Source organism: Desmodus rotundus, chromosome 8, assembly GCF_022682495.2.
Source record: "Desmodus rotundus isolate HL8 chromosome 8, HLdesRot8A.1, whole genome shotgun sequence".
NCBI classification, from domain to species: Eukaryota; Metazoa; Chordata; class Mammalia; order Chiroptera; family Phyllostomidae; genus Desmodus; species Desmodus rotundus.
Window position 1 is genome coordinate 36,367,898 of NC_071394.1, and position 24,656 is coordinate 36,392,553.

The window sequence follows — 24,656 nt, forward strand, 5'->3', positions numbered from 1 at the left end:
TCACCTTGGTGTGTTTGGATAATCTTCGTAAGAGAACAAAAAATATCTTCAGGGCTAACAGCATTTCACTTTCCAGTCTTCTTCTATGCGATTTTATGCAATGATTGTGGTGGGAGGGGTCATATTAATAACTTAATAAATAAATCTCAGTTGATAAAGAAGCCGTGTGCATGCTCTAGTAGTGTATTATATTTCACGGTCGGTGTTCACAAGCACATCCACGTGATCCAAGGGTGCTCATTTTTTCCCAAAATAGTGATCATTTACTCCATCTGAGAGGATGTGTTTTCAATATTCCAGAGCTATGGCCATAACATATGCTGTTTGCCATTTTCTTTTAAGCATTCCTTCAAGAACAAAATTATGTGCCGTAGTGCAGAGCTTCATATGATCCTGTCATCTTAAAAACTCAACATTCACTAGTGGATTGGTAGAAAATTGGGTCCACACTATTCTGAAAAACAACCACCTACAAATTTATAAGGAGTTTCCCCATATTCAAAAAACCAAACAAACCACCATTCAAGAGCTACCTAAAGAGAAATGTTGATCTAAACATACCAGGTAATGCTAAACTTAGGGAAGACTTTCCAACTCAGCAAATCTGTCTCTGGCCCACAGAGCACGACATCTCACTGATATTTATGAAAGAATGGGAGAAACATTTTCCACTTTAATTAAATTACAGACACCCTAACCACACATCATACACACAGCTCTGTGGGAGTCCCCGCGAGGACACACGCTCCTGGGAGGCAGACACAGCTGTGCATGCAAAATAAACTTCGTCAGTGATAACCCCCCAAAAGTGACCCGTCCAGTTTTACAGCGCCATTCTCCATATTTCTCACCTGGATTCTTATATCACTGATGTGCTAGTAAAAGTTTAACAACCAGTTCTCCAAGGGGAAAAATTAAAGCTCTTCCCGGGGAGCATTTGCTGATTTCTGTGGTGCACACATTTTCACGAGGCTGGTTCCAGGGTACCGATACGATGTCATTGAACATGGAGTTGGGAAAAGATGGCCCTCCCAGCACCAGGGAGCCACAGTGAGCCAGGCCCAGCACACCCCTCAAAATGCTATTTCTAACAACCTGGCCAAAGGAAGAGAATGTCCTGGACAACAAGGAATAAACTTACAGCTGAAATAAGTGCCAGAGAAATAGTTATAAAGATTTCAAGGAGTTGTTTGCTCACAGAATTCAAAGGGATTGAAACTGAATTTCATGAGATACCAACACAAACAATCTGTGGAAGGTAAAAGGGACCAGACTTTGATCACTTTAAATAAGGAAGTGCTCTCTAACCGGTTTAACAATGGTCTGTGCTTCATCTGGGGCTCTAAGTGTCCTCTAACCTGAAGAAGTTGAGGAAAGGTTGGAAGACCTCAACTTAGATGATTGGGAATGGAGCTGCTGTTAGAGTTCTCCATATACTTTGAGGCCTGAAGCTGGGACCATAATTAAACTGAAACATGAAGAAATTTAACCCTTTTATCTCGTGATGTGAAACAAGTTCATGACATTGTGGGTATATGTCTAAATTTCTATAAGAGATTTTGAGAAATTATTTATAATATAATTTGTTTTTTAAAAATTCACTGACATGAAACTTTTATGTTTTTACAATTTCAATCCAACAGAAGATTTACTAATAAATTCAGGAAGCATGTCATAATAAAATAATTCATATCTTTTCTAACCCGCATATTTATTTATTCAACTTGGAAATGTTTTTGTTTGTTCCTTTTAGTGTAGTCAAGTATTTTACAAAGTAATATCATATATTTTCTAAAAACTCTTGGTAAATCTTTATGTCAAATGAAACTTAACCCACAGTTTAGGAGGCTGATTGTAATTCCAGCCCCGACCCACTCAATACGATGTGGAGTGCCAGCACTGTGCCTTTCTGTTGAGACCCTGACTACAGCCACTTCACACAACCTACGTTTTTCTATTAAGGCTCAGCAGGTATTAAGTCCTTTAACCTTTGCAATGTTTTCAAGCACAGGGGTAAGCTCGTCCACTTGATGCTTACAGTGATCTAAAAATAATAATCCTTTTCTGAAACGTATTGCTGTCCTGGCAGTCAACTCTAATCCCTCCATCCAATATTAGGACAGGATTCTACTTGAAATGCCATGTAATTGAAATTACAAGCTCTGTGTTCTTCCTGGAAGTAAGCCAGAATATTTAAAATCAGCTTATGGTAAGCAAATACTGAGCTAGGAACTGTCTGTCATGTTGCGATATGGGGTAAATTATGGTCATCGTTCCAGTTTACTCTGGGGCCCGCTAGCATTAAAGACAATGTGAATCTCCTAAAATGCGGAGACTTCCAATCACAGAGTCCCTTTCCACGTTCTTCTGCCTTCTCCAATAACAATGCTTTGTATGACTATTCTTTTGTGCACGGTGCCTTCCAACTAATACATGAGCAACAAATTTCTAAGAACAAAATAGAGTATAAAATCCACAGGCCTTAGAGTAAAAGAGAATGTCTCTTGACTCCTAGTTCCAACATTTACTAATTCTGTTTCTACGGCCTTATTAACTTCTTAGATGTTCCATATAATCTTGAAAATTAGAGGTAATATCTGCCTCGTTGGACAATAATACAAATTAGCGATAGTGTCTGCAAAGCCCTTAGACCAATGTATGAACATAACAGAGACTGAACGAGTGAGCGATGACGGTAATAAGGACGGTTAACTGATTGTATGAACAGATCATTCCCCTGACCATTCTGGCTCTCCCAGAGCACTGTACCACCGCAAACCAATCTGCTTCATTCATGTGGACTTTAGAAGCTGCAGTTTGCGGATCATACAGAGCTTTAATTTTTTATGGTGGTAAAATACATATGATGTTTACTATTTGAACCATTTTAAAGTCTACAAGTCAGTGACATTAAGTATTTTCATAACGTTGTGCAACCATCCTCACTATGTCATTACAGAAATTTTTTCATCTTTCTAAAAGAAAACCCCAAAGCCATTAAGCAATGACTCCCCATTCTCCCTTTTTCTCAGCCCCTGGCCAACCCTGATCTGTTTTCTGTCTCTATGAATTTGCCTGTTCTGGAAATTTAATATAAATCGAATCATACAATTTGTGACCTTTTGCATCTGGCTTCTTTCAGTTTGTATAATATTTTCAATGTTCTATATTGTAGCATGTAGCAGAATTTCACTTTTTAAATAGCTGAATAATATTCCATTGTGTCGATGTACTACATTTTGTTTTTCCATTCATTAGTTGATGGACATTGGGTTGTTTCCATATTTTGGCTCTTCTCTTAGCACCTGTTTTCAATTGTTTTGGGTATATACCTACAAGTAGAATTGCTGGACCATATGGTAACTCTATGTTTCACATCTTTAATTTTGTACCCTTAAAAATTACAAAGGAGAAATTTGAAAAGTTAAATATAAACCTACTATACAACCCAACAATTTTACAACTAGGAATGTCCCACAGGAAATGAAAGCATATATCCGCAGAAAGATTTGAATGTGAATCTTTATAGCAGCATTATTCATAATGGTCCAATGCTGGAAACAACCCAAATGTCCATCAACTCATGAACTAATAAACAAAATGTGGTGTATCCATGTGGTGTGGGATACTACCATTCATCAATAAAAGTGAATGAGGTAGAAATCATACTACAATACGGATGAACCTCAGAACCATTATGTCAAGTGAAAAAGGCCAGACACAAAAGACCGTATGCTGTATGATTCCATTTATATGAAATGTCCAGAACAGGCAAATCTATAGAGACAGAACGTAGACTGGGGACTGCTCAGGACAGGGAGCAGAAATGGAGATTAACTGTAAATGGGCACGATGAATCTTATTGGGGTGATGATAATGTCTGAAAACTGGATTACAAAGATAGCTGAAAAACTTATGATATTTTTAAAAACTTACTATATTATATACTTGAAATGAGGGAATTTTATGATACATAAAATAAAATAATTATACCTCAGCAGAGTGAAAAGAGTCACATAAGGGAAAATGCTAGTTATCCATTGCTAGTCTGAGTTCAGAAGTTCATCACAGTACTCAAGGATTAACAGAACTCATAACTGGAGTCCTTGTCATCTCTATAATTGTTCTCCATTCAATTTTAACATATCAAGTAGACACCAGGTTATTCCTTCGAACATTCCAAATTAACAGAACACATTCAGAGGTGTCCAGAGATCTTTACTAGCATTCGGGATCCACAATCTGTCAATATTTCTACAACTAATAATAAATTATCTGTGACAACACTACAGTTTTCTATGGCCTTTGCAATGAAACCACTTTTTCTTAACTTTCTCGTGTCTCTTTATCATCTAGTGTGTTTTCCCCTCTCATAGCACACAGAAAACCTTCCCAACATTAAGATTTCTCTCAGGTTTCACTTCCTTCAAGAGTTCTTTATCACGTTTTCAAGCCTACTTCAGTGTTCTGTAATAATATTTACCTTACTCTTTCATTTTTACCTTAAACATAGATGGTATTGGGCTACAGAGAGCTAGACAACTAGAACCTGGGTCTGAGTATCACTGCACTAGTTATAAGTTGTCTTTGAGCAACTTAATTAACCTTTAGTTAATATACTCATTAATAAAACAGATAGTGTGTCATTGATTTGTTTCTAAAATTATGTATCATCCATGAGAACACTTAGCACTGCAGCTGAACATGGAGAGAAACCAGTAAGTGTAGTCCTTATTACAACTTATTTTTCTACACTGAATTTTAACCCAACTGATTTCTAGTAAATTCCTTAATTCCTATGGCTAGGTGCTACATTTTGAGAATAGAAATTATACCCAATATTTCTTTGTGTTTCTTACAGCATCAGGCACAATGATCAGAGAACTATTGACTGAATTCTTGTTTGACTGATAAATTAATTTTTACAAAAGATCTGAAGGACAGAATTTCTGCACCTATGCTGGGTCCTATGGAATTGTTGGTTTCTTCCAAGTTGTGCCTGAATGTCTATCCTATCGACCTTGTCTGTTCTGAGACACACACAGTCAGAGAGCAACCGCAGTGTGAAATGAGGCAATGCGTCACAGCAGCAGCAAACAGAAGAATAACACAATTCCAGAGGCCCATAGGTGCATCATGTATTCATTCATTCATTCATTCCTTTTTCAGCAGAATTGTGCCATGGGGTAAAAATAAATAAAACCAGTTTTTAACCTCACGGGTTATGAATGTAATGGACTGAGAGAGATGGGTTAGTAACAAAATTCCTTAAAGAATTGCAGAGTGCGAGATAGGCACAGGATGTAGCAGCAACTGGGACACAAAATGAAGCTGCATGGGGAGTCAGGAGAGGATCTGGAAGGCTTACCACTAGTAAGATGGGGGTTTCCGGGTAATTCAAGAAGTGACCAGGAGGCTGAGAGTGTTTTCCGTTAGGCAGGAACATAGAGTATCTAGGTATGAAACTAATATCTTGAAGCTAATATCTATGATTCCTAAGATGGCAAGCCATTCACAATGGCTGGAGGGACAAGATACAGACTAGAGAGATGATTGGGCTAGATAATCGAGAATCATGTATTCAATATGTCAAACCAGCAACTGATTGGAATGTCATCCTACTAGAACAGCAACAAGATATTTGTTTTTTGAAAAATCTTAATTTTGTATAGATGGATTGATAGAGTGTAAAACTGAAGGCATAAAGATAATTTTTCAAATAGCTTGAATGAGTGATGGTTAGAATTTTCAATTAAGGCAAGAGCAAGGTAAGTTTATGAACATCACCTTTGACATTTTAACACTGAAATGCCAATAAGGCATCCAGTGAATCGGTTCCCTGTTCCTGTTTTCTTTGTGGCAGTAGTGGTGTTTAGCTTTTGTTCGGTTTGGTGTGTATAATTCTGGTCCTCAGGGAGAGATCCAGAAGGCAGAACTGGACTTAAACCCAGTACAAATCATGGGTGTGAATGACATTACTGAGAGAGAATTTGTTTTCAAAATGAGAAGAGAGACAAGAAGTAGTATTGGTAAACACTAAAATTTTAGAGGGAGACAGAGAAAAAGACCTAGCAAAGAGGATATAGATAGGTGGTCAAAAAGCTAAACAATCAGAAAAGAATGGTTGCAGAAAACAAAAGCAGCAGGAGCTTCAAGAATAAAGAAGAGGTAGTCGACTGTACTAGTTTTCACCAAAAGATTAAATAAATCAAAGGCCAATAATAGTTCATTAGATTTGGATATAAAAAAATATTCACTTTTGCAGCATATTAATCAGTGGGCAGGAAGCTGAATCTCTCTAGGATTTTGATGTAAAGGACATGAGAGAGACAAAGGATGTTTTACTAATGGTAAAATATAAAATAAGTCATGTATTTGTTTTCTATTGAGAGATGTTTGAGAATGCTCATAGCCTACAGGATATTAAAAAAGGATGGGTTGAACATACAGCAGAAAAAAGAGATGTGACAGGAAAAAAGAAGAAAGGAAGGAGGGAGAGAGGAAGGAAGGGAGAGGAAGGAAGGGAGGGAGGGAGGGACGAAGGAAGGATACTTTCAAGAGCAATCTTGAAAAAAGGTAATTTAAACCTCTTCTTCCTCTGAGACTAGATGAAAAATAAAGGAGAGAAGCTGCTGATACACATGGGTATAGGTTTATGGGATATTAAGAGACTTCAAACTTGATGGACACAAGTTTTGTTTGGTTTTATTGTCTTGAGAAGTAGGGAGCCAGAAATAGTTTTGGGATAGCTGACATAGAAAATGAAATACGAAGCTGATTTAGGGTAGATCGATAGACTGCCAAGGTGAATTAGAGGACATTACTATTGCATTGCAACAGACTCCATGATTCTGTGATTTTTTTCTCTGCCTATGTGTTGAGAACTAGGAAGGCTAAACCGGCAAGGCATTGATGAGGTGCACCATTGAGGTCTCGGCCAGATAGGGAGGCAGTGCTAGGGCCCGGAGTTCATAGGGAAGTTAAAGATGGGGAGGGTGGAACTAAGGGAGTGAGAAAAAAGGAGGGTATTATCAGTGAATATTGATACACTAGGGTTTGAGTCTAGAGACAGAACAGAACTAGGACTGACAGGTCCAGGCACATCCCCAGGGGTCGGATATTAGACAGAAGGTTTGAAGAACAGCATAAAAAGACATTTTGAAGATAGCACGTTCCAAGTGTTGAAGTCCTCGATAACTGAGGAATGTGAGCAGGAGATTGACCTTGTATCAGATAATATGGCCCTCAGAAGAAGCATTTATATTCAGACTTGAAAATGAATGGTCAGAAGGTCGTAGAAGAAAACTAGGATAAACAAGATACTGCCTCTTGTAACTGGTATGAGAAACTAGTCAGTATTTGCATAAAAGCACAAGTGATAAAGAAATGTCTAGGGAAGTATGAGGTTTCCACTGAGGAGAGGGATCAGTAAAGAGGTTGAAGACATGGACCATTTTATTTTCTATAAGATTTCAAAATAAGGTAGTTTCAAGGGTATTCTGCCTTAAGGAGTGCTTTCCAAGCTTGTTTTAGAAGAAAGAACAGGTCTTAGAGGTACTGGGACCTCCTGGTTTCCAAAGCCACCCTGAGTACAATTCCATTACTTATACTTATGCTGACATGATTGCCACGATGGTAATAATATCACAGTATGCTCGAACATCTGTTTAGGAGGTAAAGTTATTTAATGGATAAAAGGAGAAATTTTGAAAGAGATTATAGGCCACAAACCAGAAATCATTCAGACCCACATCATCCTATAACCCTCAGCCTAAGCAAGAGGCTCCAGAGAACTGGGAGGTACCTAAGTCAGATAAGCTACAGCTTCAAGTACAGTCAAAAGCATTTTAACGTTTTGTTTAGGACCACAGCCATTATATTTTATTTAGGACAACAGCCCTTGTGAAAATGTGGCTAATGAATAAAAGAACACCCAAATGTTCTCAAAGTGATTTTTCCTGCTTCAATTCAATCCAAAAAGCATTAATTCAGCATCAGCTCCTCTTGGCACTGTGCTAGGGGCTACATATGAGGTCTGCCCATAAAGTATCCAGCCATATAATATGAAAAATAGAGATACTTATTGAAGAAGATACAGGATACAAGAAACATTGAACATAGGAAAATGATGCCTCAGTCCCCTTCCAAGTAGGCACCTCGGGACCTCACAGGGTTCTCCGATCTTTGTTGACTGCAGCCCGTACATGTTCAACATTCTCGGGTGTTCTGCTTGTTGCAGGCCTTCCAGTACATGGACCACTTTCAACAGATTCTCAACTATCTTTGAAGCATTTGTGCCACACTTCTATTGTGTCACACTCATTGCATCACCCACAAAAGCCCTCTGAATCACCCAAATAAGTTCCACAAAGGAACATTTGATCTTAATGCAAAATTCGATGCAGATTTGTTGCTCTACTTGCTCAGTTAGTTTGAATGCAATGGCCACACAGTACACATGGTCACTCAATGACGCCTACTGCCCCCACGGACTAGTACAGTGAAGTTGTCATTGTTAACACATGCATGTTCCAGTCCACTCTCCTTGGCTGCCAGGTTACACCTATGACATGCAAACCATTCTCGTTATATTAATGATGGCTGGGCTTTTTCCAGACAGATCTCATGTCTTGAGATGAATACAACTCATTATGGTAGTAATTCTATTTTCTACTTTATCATATTATTGACAAAACTATCCATATCATGGAAATCTGTGGTCTCACATCAAACATAGGTACAATAATTGGGTTGATGACTTTGCCAGCTATACTGCCATGTATTTGTAAAATTTTAAAGGATATTCAGAATGGACCCAAAGAAAATCTAATTCTATGTGACTTGGGGCAACTTATTCTCTCTGGGTTTCTTTTCACATCTTTAAAATGAGAATAACAACAATGCTTAGAGGATTGTTGGAATAATATAAAAGCATTTTATAAACTGAAATACACACGTCAGTGTTAGTCACTGATTTTGAAAACCAGCCACAGACATGTGTGAAGACAAAGTTTGCCTGTTACAGTCTCTTTACTGACTGTGAAAACACATCAAAAGTCAACTATTTATTTGAGATTTGCACATCATGGCTGAGCAAAGACTGAAAAACCACAGATAAAATGAGTATGTTACACTTGAATTTCCAATACACAAAAGATGTCTTACTAAGTTTCTTTGCTTTCCTTTTATGTCAATAGCTGTATGAAAAAGTCACTGGTTTAAGAAATAGAAAACATTTCTAGCAGGAAAAAAAGTCAACAGGGAATTAAGGAAGTTCTCCTGCGTGTCACAGAGGTGTTGCTGTGTTGAGGGTTATGAAGTAACTTCATTCTGTAGAATTAGCCTCCCAGGATAAAATTTAAAGAATTAAGAGGTCTTACAAAAAAAGAGAAAGTAAAAATTTGGTGTGTTACAAATTGGGGTTAGAAGTAATATAGTTAAAAATGTAACATCCATAAGAGTGAAAGTGATGAGAATGGCTTTTATATTCAGTCCCTGAATATAAACCATTTCTTCATGAAATTCTGACAATTTTCATGTATTTATGACTTTCTGCCTTTATGAGGTTTTATTTCTTTTCCTTCTTTCAAGTTGAGGGGTAACTCAAATATGCAGTCAATATTTATTTAAATCTATTAGGACTCGCCCTGACCAGTGTGGCTCAGCTGGTTGGATGTCATCCCGCAAAGTATAAAGTCGCCAGTTTGATTCCAGGTCAAGGCACATGCCTGGGTTGTGGGTTTGGTCCCTGGTTGGGGTTTGTATGGAAGGCAACTGATTGAAACTGATTGACGTTTCTCTCTCAAGTCAATGTTTCTCTCCCTTTCTTTCTCCCTAGCCAGTCAGAGAAAGACAAATACCATATGATTTTACTCATACGTGGAATGTAAAGAACAAACTGAACTAACAAGCAAAATAGAGACAGATTCACAGGGAGCAGGATGACAGCAATGAGGGGGCGGTAAGGGGTAGAGGGATAAAAAACAGGAAAAGGGACTCATGGACATGGGCAACAGTGTGGTGAGTGTGGGGGGGAGAGGGAGTAAGGGAGATAAATGATAATGAAAAAAATACAATAAAAAAAAATAAATAAATATTTTTAAAAAGGACTGAATTTAAGACATATGTAATTAATTTAATGATTAAGAAATTATAGATGTGACCCCTTATATGTAATTGTATCAGTCTTGAAAATGTTTAATATTCTTTTGCTTAATAAAATTGAATGTGCTTAATTGTTACTGGACCAAACCAAACATGATTTTCCAGGGCCTTAAAGGCAATCAAAATCTCTTTGTATAAATAAGTTTTCTTTGTAAAGAAATAGCTTTTATAATCCTCTGAATGCTTGACCCCTAAAACCGTTTAACAAAAAGACAAAGCTTTCACACGACACAAAAGGAGCAAACAGCTATCCTATAGTAATGTTAGTGATCTGTAAGAAAATAGACCAATCAAAGTTCCCAAGTAATCTAAACAATTTTCAAAGTTTGTTTATAGCAGGGCAGTTCTTATTTTCAAATCAAATCTTACACCCCAACTTTATGTGTAAGACGGATAACACTGGAGCTGCCTTGGTTGAGGGAGCAGGGCTGGAGCGATGCTCCTTGAAGCACAAGGGCCTGCTTCTTCGCCTCTAAGATCAGGTTGAGAAGTGATAACTTGAATCCCAGCAGTGTCACAAAGTGGGCCACTGTGGCCTTGAAGTATGACAGACCTTGGTTGTGTCTTAATCTGTTCAGAATGTTTTAACAAAATACCACAGATTGGGTGACTTATAAAAAACAGAACTTTATTTCACACAGTATTGGAGGCTGGTAAGTCCAAGATCAAGGCACCTATAGACTCTGTGTGCTGTCTGGTGAGGGCCCACTTCCTGATTCAGGGAAAACCATCTTCCTGTGGTATCCTCACATTGCAGAAAAGGCAATGAATGAAACCCTCAGGGGCCTCTTTTATAAGGGCACTATTCCCATTCATGAGAGCCTCACCTAATGACCTAATCTCCCACCGCTAAATACCATCACATCAGGGACTGGAGGAATAGGTTTCAACACTGAGTTTGAGAGGACACATACATTCAGCATTTAGCAGCTTCCAATTACATTTTTACCTTTAGTTGTAGTTCCTGACCTGCTCCAAGACTTAGTTTCTTCATCTAAAAATGGAGATAAACAAACATCTCACAGAGTAGTTATACAATTTTAAATAAGTTAATGTAGGTAAAGCTAAAGCATTTCAGTGGTTATAGCCAGGGTATCTGCTCTTCAGGGGAATAGAGTCTAGAAGAATTGTTAGCCATTCCCAACCAGTTTTCCCTTTTTATTATCCATCAAGATCTATAGCAGTGGACCTCAAGCTGGCCTTCTAGAGGGGTTTGTACTACATAACCCACCAGACAGGAGAATCCTGCATTGGATGGTCACGTAGACAAATAAATTTGAACAAAGCAGTGCAGAGATGTCAAGCTTGTGAGTGGGATGTCCTTGATCCAGGGTTGAAGCAGACAGAGGAGTCTAGGATGATCCCCAGATAACTAGATTAGTTGTCTGAGAGAAATAGCGATGGTATTCTATAGGAATGAAGTTTCTTCTGTGGGTTGGGGCAACTGGCCGGAAGAAAGAGCTGGAAGGAGCAGATTTGGGGTGGAAAAGACTGTAAGCAAAATTAGAGTCAGGGAGTGTCCATTCATCCTATGACCCACCAGAAATGCATGATTGATTTCCCCCAGTTGGTCACTAACATGGTCGTATGCGGTGAAACCACAGGACGAGACAAGGGCAAAGAAACAGCATCTCCGGAAGAGTAAATGACTTGCACATCAAAGGTCTGAGTATTGTTCTCTCTCATGTTATTGTCCTTGGTCTGCAAGTGCTCCAGGCTGGCATATTTTTGCCCCTTCCTTCTGGAATGGTAGACTCTACATAGATATTTCTCAACTTTCATGGTCTTAAGGTAAAGATATTTGCTAATTCTTGATTACTTTCTCTTGACCTCATTTGAAATCTATTTCATTTTGGCAACATGCCTTTCATATTTCTTCTTTGATTAAAGAATCATTTCAGAAATTCTCTTTTAAAACTTGCCTAATTCCTTACTATTGGAATGCAAATACTTTCTTAATAAACATTAAAAAGCATCACTGAAACTTAAGAGGGAAATGATAAGTTCCAGAAATTCAGATTGAAATAAAATACAGCCAACTGATTCATGATTCTTAAGAAATACAAATAATTTTTTATAGTTGTGGCATTATAGAGAGATAATAATTACAGCTTACTCAGCTTCCCTTTTTCCCAAAAAGCTTGTGTTAGTTCTAAATCAAAACACTTCAACCTACTAAACAAAATAAGTGGAAATTAAGATATTAGTTCTGTCTCTAATTTATAAGATTCATGTGAATTATAAGCTTTGTTTTAGAAACTTTGTACAAACCACAATAAGCAAACTAAACAAAGTACAGAAACTGATGAGTAGGCTCCTGCATTCTGGCAAATAATATACCAGCCTGCTTTCAAAAAGTCAAACCCTAAACCTATATTTAAAAAAAATCATATAAGAGGTTATGGTTCAAAGCTCTGATAAAGAAGAGCTGATTATGGTATGATGATTAAATTTTGATTATGCAAAAGAATGAAAGGGAGGGCTCTATCTCCTTTATATTAAAATATGTAAAGCTACAATACTAAAACCCAAATATCACACAAGTCAAGAGAGGCTAACTCTCTGCTGCCTGGATGGAAAAAATGGTTAAGTGAGCGGACCCTGGATTGGGGCCACCTGGGTTGAGCGCAATTCTGGCTCCTTAGCTTAAAAACTGAGGGACCCAAAGCAAGTTATCACATCTCCTTAAATCTTAAGTCTCCCCATCTATATATTGCATAATAATTAAGGATGATTTTTTTTGTTTATTCATGTGTACATTTCGAGAATACTTAATTGTGGGAAGATTTTAGGAGACTCATGGTTAAGTGGCAAATAAACTTTTTCTGGTATGTGTTAAGAACTTTAAAATAGTTCACACTCTTTGACCCTTTTAGGCATGTAGGCTAGGAAAACACCAAGACACTAATGATTTTGTGCACAGTTGTCTCCAAAGCGTTACTTTTAAGCCCCAAATCTCAGAAGCAACCAAAAGCAGTGTTTCCTAGCCCTTTACACATCAAAACTAACATAGAAAATGATATTTGGACAACACACAGTGGGACTTCAGATAAACTATTTACAGCAGAGTGAGAACCAAACCAGTTACCCTGACCGATGAAATGCTTGGATCCCAAAATACCTGTCACCGACTCATGGCAATCAGTAGCCTGGGCCAAACTGGCTGGGAATATCCAACCTGAAAATCTAACATTAATTTGAATGTGACAACTCTGTATTATGGTTTGACACTAAAATAGAAGTCTTAAACTTTAAAAACATAAGAGGATATCTGGTCTAATAGATACTAAAACAGATAAAGTTACAATAATATGTAGATAATAAAAATAGGTTTACAAAGGATTTTATGTGAAACTACTGTCATTATGTGATTTAAAGTAAAGAAAATCAGAACGCAAAGCTGCTTATGACTGTAACCCTAAATTTAAATTACAATATGGCATATTTACATATGGCAGACAGTTGCATAAGAATACTGGAAGAACAAAACTAGAATAAATGAAACTGTAACAGAGATAATAGAAAGTTATACCGAACTGTAGTCTAAATATTTTGCAAATCTAACATTGATATTGATGTTTATATTTTATTAACATTTAAAAATCTCTAAAAATCTAATGATTCATGGAAAAGGAAAAAGAGAGCTGCTATCTTAAAAAGAGATGGTCATTCAATATGACCCAATAGTCAACATCCTTTCAAATAGAGCTCCTGAAATAATTTTTCCCTAATGCTTTTTTAAATATGCATTATTTAAATCAACATAATAACAGGAATATATAATGTATTTTGTCAGTTCAAGTCAGTACATTTCTCAGAATCAGACTATATATATGTGACCACTTTTTATAACATGCATAAATATGATCTTGATTAGATTAATGTGGTTGGGAGGAAAAGGAAGCCCACAGATGAGTAAGCCTCTGTAGGAAAGCACTTTGTATGAAATTATTTTAAAGTAGCCTATGAGGTTTTCTTAGCTGAAGAAGAGGAACAGTAAGGGAAAACCTTTTTGTGGGGATTCTAACGTTCTCCCATCCCCACGAAGGGAGTGAATATTATTAACGTGTATCACACACAGATGATAGGCCACCCTAGCACGCCCCCAGCGCAGTTCATAATCTGAGTATTACAAGGTTTCTGCCTCACTATACACACATAATCCACATTGCTTTTCCTTTTCTTCAGTCTATTTATACAACAAATAAAATTTGCGGTAGCTGGCAATCACTATAATAAAGAATTAGCAATAACTTCAAAATTCTAAAAATATCAAGATACATTTTTTTCTCTTGCCCAACATATTTATGAGAACAAACGGACTTCATGAGTTGGGACGGTGTGCTCTCCCACATCCTCTTGGGTGTTACTTGCTCAGGAACTCACTGTTCTTGTTCTACATCAGTGCATATTAAGCCACTTTTCCTTCCAATTGTCTTAAAAATAAAATGCAGAATTTAACTGATCTCAAGCAATATGGTCATAATTTAATTAATGGAGAAACAGTGAACTTATGTAAAGAGATTAATGAATTAAAAAAGCTACAATAAATGATTTAACCTTTATTATGTCATACTTAGTCATCACAAGTCATTTTTTCCATGTAAATGTGACATTTAGAAGTTACATTTTAAAAATTCACAGAAGTTTTAAAAAATAATATTTGCATGGGTTTGGGAAAGCATTTTCACCCTTAATGTGTTGGAAATCAACAGACTTGAAATGTCAAAAGGAAAAATCCCACTAGATCCCAAAATTTGGTTAGATAACTTGCCCACTATAGCACTTGGTTTTAAGTACTTTTATTGGCATTCGAGATCTGTGGGTGCTCAAAGCCAAGCACAATCCCACATACTAGAAGGAAAAAGAAATGGTAAAAATCTTTAGGGTCGACCAGAATGCGTGCTAATTGCCGCTCTCTAGCAGACAATTCATTGCTGCCATTAGCGGCCAGTAATTTGCCGACACTGTATTTTAACAGACAAAATTCACCATAATAACTTGTGTTTGATGAGATGATAAGGAACATTAATTTCTTTTTTTTTCACTTCACAAGAGTGCTATTTAAAATATGTTTTGTCTTAATTCCATAAATGCTAGCTGTGTGTCTACTTTTTCACACTGGATATATAATGCAAGAGAATTGCAACTTGTTCATTAACCTATTCATTCAACATTGCTTCCACTGACCAGCTATTTAAATCAATTTACACAGAATTATAAACCCTCTAAAATATTTGCAAAAATTTACTTACTATAAAATTATATTTGGGTATGAAAGATAATAACAAAGATGTTTTATTGGAAATAGTTAAAATGTAAGGATGATGAAACAGTCAAAATTTTCTTAAGGGGAGTTATGTGTAGGGAAAAATAATATTAATAAGATACAAGGTAGAAAATAGGGTTATCAAAATTCATAGTTAAAGAAATAGTCTAAAGGTCCACTAAGGTTCATACTCTATTATATTTGGGAAATCTATGGGTACGATTATTTTTATGCTTGTTGTCAAATCTCTGTGATAATTTTGTAATTTTATATCTTTTAAATGTATAGGTCTTTTTCAGCATGACAGCGGAGTTAAAAAGCTGAGAAAGAAGAAATGAAATAGAAGAAATAAATCTCCAAGGGGATACACTATTTGGCTTTAAAGTCGTATGCAGATTTCTAGAAGAGAGCAATAAAAGGTGCTGTGCAACCTGTACATTATGAAAAGCCATATGATTTCAGCAGATAGTGAAACTTTCCTTAAGTCCCAGCAATCAGAGATCATGTGTAGGAAATTCCTCTTGGAACATAATTCCCTAGAGCACCCAGGATCTTTTTCATAAGGATTTTTTCCCTTTTGTACTGTAAACTAACAGTGTAAAAGGGAAAAAGAAATACTGGTGGAACTTTGCTGACCTATATACTTTACTGGCTGAATGAAATTTTTAAAAATTAAGCAAAGGCAATTCACCTAACTCTTTCCAGTCACAAGAAACTAATTCAGGAGCAATATGCTTCCTATCGAAACGCCTTTCTGGATTTGTGCGCCGGTTGCATGCATTACTGGATATGCACGTCGGTGTTTCTTTATCCTCATGGCTTCCAATTATAGTTGTTATCAAATGAGGATTATGTTTACATTTAACCCAATTTTGTCCTTTTTAAAGTTTACATTCATGGGCTATTGGAAAAATGTGGTATGCATGGGAATTTCAGACTTTAGGCAGGTCTGAAACTTTACTACTTGTACGTGGAAGTAGAAATAATTACCAAAAAGGAAGGAAAAAAAAAGAAAGGAAGCCATCCACGTGTCCCTAGAACATCAATAAATAAAATGTTTTATGCACTAGTCAGCAAAGTACAATATTAATCAAGCTTAAAAGTCATTAAAGCTTACCGCGCTAATTCAACTAAGTTGACACATATTAAGATGATCCTGGAATCACCTAAGTCTAACTTTTGGGTCTAGTTTGCCACAGGAACATTTGCCAAGACTTATATTTCCTTTTTTCACTTTTCTTCTGAGTGCTCTTTCAGTTTTAAGGTCCTCTTCTTGTCATGCTGGCCTGGTTTCTTGGACTTCTCCAAATGTGAAGGACCCAAGCAAGATGAGTATTTCATGCTCCAAACTTACTCATAGCTTCTTCTCGTAAAAATCTATCTCCTTTGATCCAGTCCCTCAAACTTCTACTTTTTCACTATCTAATTAACCTAATAAATAATTCCATCTTTGACATAGGCTACTGATAATGTCATCCTTTTTACCCTTTCTACATCACATGGCCAACTGAACCGTGGCCTCAGTGCCTTACTAATGGTGGGGACCCTGACGAGTTCTATGAAAGAGAGTCGGGGCAATGGGAAATGTGAGTTTTAGTTTCTCCCCACTTCTGGGACCTGGCAGCTCAGTACACTCACCTCCAACTTAGAGTACTACTTACTTCACAGAAAGGTTGTCAAGCCCAAGCTATAAATCATAGGGATTACAAAATTCAGAGACAATTGATATTAATTATGCAAAAATGCTTAACAAAGTGCCATAACATTATCATTATTACTACTATCATTCTAGTTAGTTGTATACATCTCCCCAAATAAATAAACCTCTTCAGAGAGCAAATGTAAAATAACTCTTCAGTAACTCCAGGAATTTTAGAAAACTTTTCCTTAAAAGAGTCCTTCTTTTAATTCCCCTTCTTCTTTAACTAATGATGATCAATTACATAAAGTCTTAAAAGAGTCAGCTTATTATGGGTGAGTCAGTGCCCAATAAATAAAATAGTTTATTTACTTTTATGTTTAGTTTTTTATTTTTGTTCAATTACAGTTGTCCCCATTTTCCCCCATTACTCTCTCCCCTGCCCTACCTACCCCCACTTCCCACATTCAATCCCCCCCAGTTGTCTTTGTCCACGGATCCATTATACATGTTCCTTGATGACTCTTCCACTTCTTTCCCCCATTGCTCCCCTTCCCCACTTCCATCTGGTTACTGTTAGTTTGTTCTTTATATCTATGTCTCCAGTTCTATTTTGCTCGCTTGTTTGTTTTGTTGATTAGGCTGCACTTATAGGTGAGATCAGATGGTATTAGTCATTTACAAAGGAAAAAGAAAAATGTCAGATCTTGAATGTCAAATACCTTTCTTAATCATCTCATTTTCCCATTATGCACATGTTTGTTTAATAGAAAGGAATATAGAATTTTTAAGATTAATAATGCCATAGGAATTATGAAATTAAAATATCATTGATATAACTCTTTATGGATCATTGATCTAGAAAAAATATTTACTACATTTATGAACTAAAAAGGTTATAATCAATATCTGCTGCTTGGTAATTCCTTTCTAAGATTTTCCTATTGTTGGTTCATTTTTAAAAACAGATTTAACTGAGAAATCTAGCTTTAATCTTCACAGCTATGTACATGTTAAGAGACATTCCAGAACACAGGAGGAGGAGAAGAGGGAAATTCCAACAGAATGACTTCCTTATTAGGGGGACCATAAAAATCTAAACCTAAATGTTGCCTTTACCTACTCAAATATTCACAAAATACTCACAAAGTATATTGAACACAGGTGAACCCCTGGGGAAAAGTTTCCAAGATTTTGCTACATACTTATTAATATCAAATACCCAACATGGGAAGTTAGCACATAGAGACAGCAAGTGTTGGAATTACTCTAAATGGTTTTCAACATTTGTGGCATGTTTATAGTGCTGCAGGATATGACTTAAAATTTGTTTTGAAATGTTTTGCATTTCCTACGGTAATAAAGAAGAAAGTTCTGTTTTGTTCCAATTCTCCATTCCTATCTAGATAAACAATTTTTTTCTTGAGTTACCAAAACAACAATCCTAAGAAATATTACAGAAGTATGTTTCGCATCTAAAATTTCATCAATCTGACATAAATTTTTTAAAATCCATGTTTTCTTTATAATAAAAGCAGCAACCAGATAGAAATTATGTTCAGGATCCTGATATTAATTTATAAGTGTATTGTTTATACTCCACATTTTCCCCAAAAGAATTAAAAGGTAACTTTGACATTAAATAAAATTATAGAATTTTCAAGAATTCAAAATCTAATCACTGATCAAGGAAAACAAGTAAAATTGACTTAGAACAAATTTCTGCATATGACAGCACTGTGTGAACACTATGAAAAGAAAGCAAAAATCTTATGAGTCAATTTTATAATTACTCAAGAAACATCTGACCAAAATAACTAACTTCTTTTTTTCCCTGCTTAGGCACTTTGGGTTGTTAGGTATTATTAAGTAAGCCAAGTACTATGAACAGAATATATCTGAATTTTAGAAAGTGATTAGAAAAAGAATCTAACTGTATCCTTTTAGATACGAGGGAGATATGTGGACTTGGGTGGAATTCACAGATGATAAAACAAATCTTTGCAAAAACTGATGAATGAAAGATTATCATATCCTGAAGGTGATATGTTTTTATCATTATGAGTTTATGAAAACATAGTGAAGTTTATAAATGCCAGAAAGTTCCTTTAAAAAACATTAATACAACCTCAAGACTTACTCCAAAGATAATATTTACATTGAGTACTTACCCCACTGCAGTCTCTGATGTGGCAACATTATTTGGAACCCTGGTCTGGTTATGGCACAGGGGACTTGGCAATCAAGACCATGTTCAGGGAAGAATCAAAGGTGCCCCATTTTTTCAACGTACACAATATAAGAATTGGTTGAAAGAACAGATTGTGTTTTGACTGAAAAGAAAGTCTCAGACAACACATGCTAACTGTTTCTAACATGGGGGGATCAATTAAGAGAAAGAAGGATTGGACTTAGGCTATTACCTGAGAAATAGAACTAAGACCAATATTTACAAGGGGTTGTGAGGAATATAAGAAGATGTCTAACAAATAGAAATAAACTCCTTCTAAAAGAAACAGGAAAACACCACGAATACCAGGGGTGTGCAGTAGAAGGGAAATTGACTAGTGCTCAACTCCTGACCTCATCTCTCTTTTAGTTTTGGGACCTTGGTCCTATTACTAAGCTTCTCTGACTGTGTTTCCTTCTCTATGAAATGGATGCCCTTACCTTGGATGAACGTGGGTAAGCCCTCGGAACACTGAGGTAAGGGAAAGGAGAGGCTGAACTAGGTGGCTGCCATGGTCCTTTCTATTTCTAAGGCTCTACCATTTTGTAATAAACAAAAATATATGTTTCATCTCAGATGAGGAATTATTGATAAAAATTTCATTCATTCATTATGTATGTATTGTGTGTCTATATGTGCAGGCACTTTTCTAGGGACACAAAAGTGAAAAAAATTCACTTGGCTTCATAGACCTTATATTGTGTGGGAGGAGATGAACCATAGCAAAACAAGTATATTCCATAGCATATTGGAGGGTGATAAGTTCTATACAGAAAAATAAAGAAAACAAATTTAAAGTTTTACATAGAGTCAGGACAGCTTCAATGAGAAAGTGACATATAAACCAAGACACATTAATTTCATCAGCAATTTTAAAGTTGTATTATGCAATCCATTGGAAACCAAACCCTGTGATCCAAGTAATGCTCCAAATACTGTAATCTCATCAAAGAATATTATGGGCTGAAATATGTCCCTCCAAAAGTCATATGTTGACATCTTAATTACCACTTCTTCAGAAGGTAACTGTATTTGGAGACAAGGTTTTTAAAGAGATAATTAAGTTAAACGAGATCATTAGGATGGGTCTTAATCCAATATGACTCATGCTCTTAGAAGAAGAGATTAGGACACAAGACATGGACAGAGGGATGGAGATGTGAAAACACAGGGAGAAGACAACCATCTGCGAGCCTCGAGGCCTCAGGGGAAACCACCTCTGCTAACACTTGGAACTCAGACTTGCGCCTCCAGGACTGTAAGAGAGTAAATTTCTGTTGGTTAAGCCACCCAGCCTGTGGTGGTTTGATACGGCAGTCCCAGCAAATTAACACAGAGAATATTGCAGTATGCAGACCTAGTTTAAATATTAAGTTTAGGATAATGCAAGATTGCATAGTCATATTTATAACAACTCAGAATCTTCATAAACTTGATATTTAGAATTCCTATAGTATTCTTTTGACATACTGCATTGAAATTTTTTTAAAAAATTTTTATTTGTTGATTTGGGAGGGGGGATTTGGAGGAAGAGGGAGGAAGAGAGAGAGAGAGAGAGAGAGAGAGAGAGAGAGAGAGAGAAAGAGAGAAAGAGAGAAACATTGTTTTGTTCTTCCACTTATTTATTCATTCATTGGTTGTTTCTTGTACATGCCCTGATAGGGGATCGAACCCCATGACCTTGGCCTATCTGAACAATGCTCTAACCAAATGAGCTAAGTGACCAGGGCATCTGCACTGAGAATCTTAAACCTACTGATTTCCCTCCAAATACTCTATTGAAAAGGTATAGTTAAATATATGCGTATCACAAGGACTTCACAACTAATAACAACTAGCTTATATTGTATGTAAATTTTCAGGATATGCAAAATATTTGCTCTTCTATCAAGATAGGTATAGATAAACCTATTGAAGTCTAAGACAGCAACTCATAATCTTACAGAATGTTCATGTACACAAGCAAACGGATACTGTTACCAGAATTTAGTTTCTCCCGCCTCATTCGAATCTTCTGTCCTAATTACTGACAGAGGGGTTAGCACAGCCTTGCTGCACACCTGTCATCTGCTGGCCACCTGCCGATATAAGCACGCTGCACCGCTCTGAGAGAAACATCAACTATACATTTAAAATATTCTTTAACTTAAAGAATATTGTTTCCTATTCCTTTCTATTTCTATTAGATTTTCCTGTTAGTGAAATAAATTAGTTTTAGAGATTAAAAAATAAGTAAATGAATATACTTACATGTCCCACTAATTTAGATGCTTTCTCAAATTCTTCACCCTCCTCCATTACTGCTTCTTCAGTCCCAGGCAAGGAGTCTATTTTTACCAAAAGAATGAATGACTTACAATCATATACGGCTTCACTCTGATATATAAGCCTATTATGAGAAGGATATTGAAGTGATGGAACTGGTTGTTGAAATATCACAGTGTTTGTGCGTTAAAATAAGAGTGCAAAATGTTTATTCAGCTTAAAGAAAACCTGTGAAAGCTGTTAAGGATTTCTAATAGGAGGACACAATGAAGGCAGGAGTGTGCAAGAGCTACTGCTATCTTGGGTAGGGCAAAGTTTCTCTCAGCGTATTATTCAGCTAATTGTTGGAACTTATATTTAATGTCTTTTTTCCAGTTTGTAACTTTATATTTCTTTGTTTTACCATCAACTGTCTTCCTTTTCTTTTCTGGCCACACAAATTAAATATCATTTTGTATTCTTTCTTTTATGTTTTTCTTTTAAATATTTTATTGTTTATGCTATACCCTAAGAATCCCAAACCATCAATTCAAAAGAATACATGTACTGCAATGGTCCCAGCAGCATTATTTACAACAACCAAGATTTATATTCTTTCTTTTAAATAGGATGGGAAATTATCGAAATTTTGGAGAAGAGTGTAGATTATTAAATGACAGTAACTTTTCCATTCTAATGTATCAAGCATGAAGTTGTGATTGCTTACCTTGAATAGACTGAGGAGTGCATGAGTAGTGACTTTCCAATATGTGAGTAAAAGGATGGCAAGCCTTTCCCTGTCTTCTGACTTAAATTCATTATAACAATAAGGTGTTATATGAGTTACAACAAATTCTGCAATAAGGACAGTGACATAGAGCACCTAGAAATCGTCTGTATTTTAATAACTTCTACTCAAATAAAAAACATTTTAAACCATTGGAGATTCTAAAATTGACTTCTTATAATTATTAATATTTGAAAGATCCATATAAATTCCTAAAATTTTTCCTTCAGATACATGTAAATTTGGAGATGGACTTTTCTGTTGGATAAAATGTGCCCTCTGGGAAGAAACTGAGAGCATTGAGTCCGTGAAGCCCTAATGGCTGCCCGAGGCCCGGGGAACAATGGACAGCTCGGCATAAATCCATTATCACAGCTTTTGAATCAAGGAGCTTCTTCTATCTCTGATAATTCAGATTTTTACATTCAAGAATCCCAGGGCACTTAGTTTTTCAAGATGTAAATGTAGGTTTCACTTTAGAACATGGGATTCTTTCCACTATAAAACTAACTTTGGGAGCACAACTACATTCTCAAGCTGTAAATAAATTTAAAAATTTTACCTACCACCCTATCAGACATTACAAAACAAATTTTTATTGACAAAAATCTATACAGATGATGAGAATTAAACCAAATTCAAAATATTAATATATTTACAAAGAACTCTTGAACCCTTATTTACCAGTTGTTAAGGGTGACAAGAGACTTTTTAAGTTAGGATGCATATTAGAGTAATTTAAGTCCTCTAAGACCAAATTATAGTCTACTGAGCTATGAGTAAATACCAGTATAATTTTAGTATTTAATCAGTATTTTTCCTCTTTGATTTGTGTTGAAATTCTTATTTGGGTAGAGTATTGACTTAATAAATAATATTAAAATATTCTATTCTGCATTACAAAGCAAATTATTTCATACATAGGAGAAGAAAATCCACCCTCTAGTGGATTTGCTGATATTTTAGAAATACTATAATATAACTTAGTTTTCAAGTTCTCAATAAGTACTTTTAAAGAAGTATTATCATTCTGATTAATTTTTTTAGGCATGTATGGATTAATCAGTTCATTCATCCATGTATCTGTGTATTTGTATATTCCATTTTCAACAAACACTGAATGTCAGAAACTCTACCAGGTGCCTTTATAACAAGTTGAGCAAAATAATTTTTTATGAGTCTCTTTTACAGTCTGTTCTGTTCTTGCTTTGGTTGAATTCTTCTGCTTATTGGTACAATATCTAGAGGCATCAAGAATACGATGAACTCCATTCAGTGTAGTATAGGACAGCTGTGAGGTCCTGCCAGGACATTTTTGAATTTACATATTTAACCATATTAACAGTTGTTATTTGAAAGAACTCTGCTAAATAGTTCAAATCTATAGAATATCAACATAACATGCTAGTAGAGACACGAGATACCATACAAATAAAATCTTAGGTTCATGCTCAGAGCTCCATTTTTAGAAGTATTTTAGTACGTTGCTGATTAACAGTAACTGGTGGGTATGTATAAACTATTTTGCCCTGTTTACTTACTCTTTTATAAATCTCCATCATTTTTAAAATACAGGCAATGAATTCTTTGAGCTTTTTAAAATCACACTGAGGGGAATAGGAGTCTCTAAATTGGTCAAATATTAGAGTTTATCTTGTTTATTTGTTTTAGAGAAGAAGAAACTGAAACATAGAAAGATAATTTTGCAAAGTCTAAGTCGTTGGCAGCACTTGAACTAGGAACCCACCTCTGTTGTACCTGTATATGCTGCTAGAAACCTAGAAATCTGGAGAGTTTATCACAATGTTTAGTTTATTCACCTTTCTCCTGCCATTATTTTGACTTCTGCTATTTGTGTCACAATAGGCTTTTTATGCACAAAATTATACATATTCGTAGAAATATTTATGGAGTCTAATTCAATGTGGACACACAGCTGACATAAATAACACATCAGCACTTCAGAGTAATAGCAGTATTATTAAATTATGGGATCTAGTTATTTTACTAACTTAAGTGGAAAGAATGTACTGAATCAGAAACTCCTATTTTTAAAATTTGCGAATTAAGCCTACTAATATTTGAATGGGAAGAATGCAGAACATAAGCAGTTTAAGAAAGGATCTTAAACTTACTAAATATATCTTTTTCCAGTGGATGCAAGTAAATGTAATCAAGATATTACTAATGCATTGTTTAATTTTCCAAAAAATTAAATCTATATAAAATTAAATCTATATAATTTAAATCTTTATAATGATAGCTGAAAAGATGCAGATTTGTAGATTGGTGGATTGGGGGGGGGTTTGAGAAAAATGTTTCA

The 24,656-nt window shown here is 35.8% G+C and overlaps 1 protein-coding gene across 1 annotated transcript in view; it reads right to left on the bottom strand.

Moving 5' to 3' along the window:
* The window catches only part of C8H8orf34 (chromosome 8 C8orf34 homolog), a 301,307-nt gene that overhangs the window by 49,775 nt on the left and 226,876 nt on the right, over positions 1 to 24,656 (bottom strand). The window contains 1 exon segment of the mRNA XM_053929857.1: positions 21,553 to 21,629. Within this exon segment, the coding sequence (XP_053785832.1) occupies positions 21,553 to 21,629 (77 nt within the window).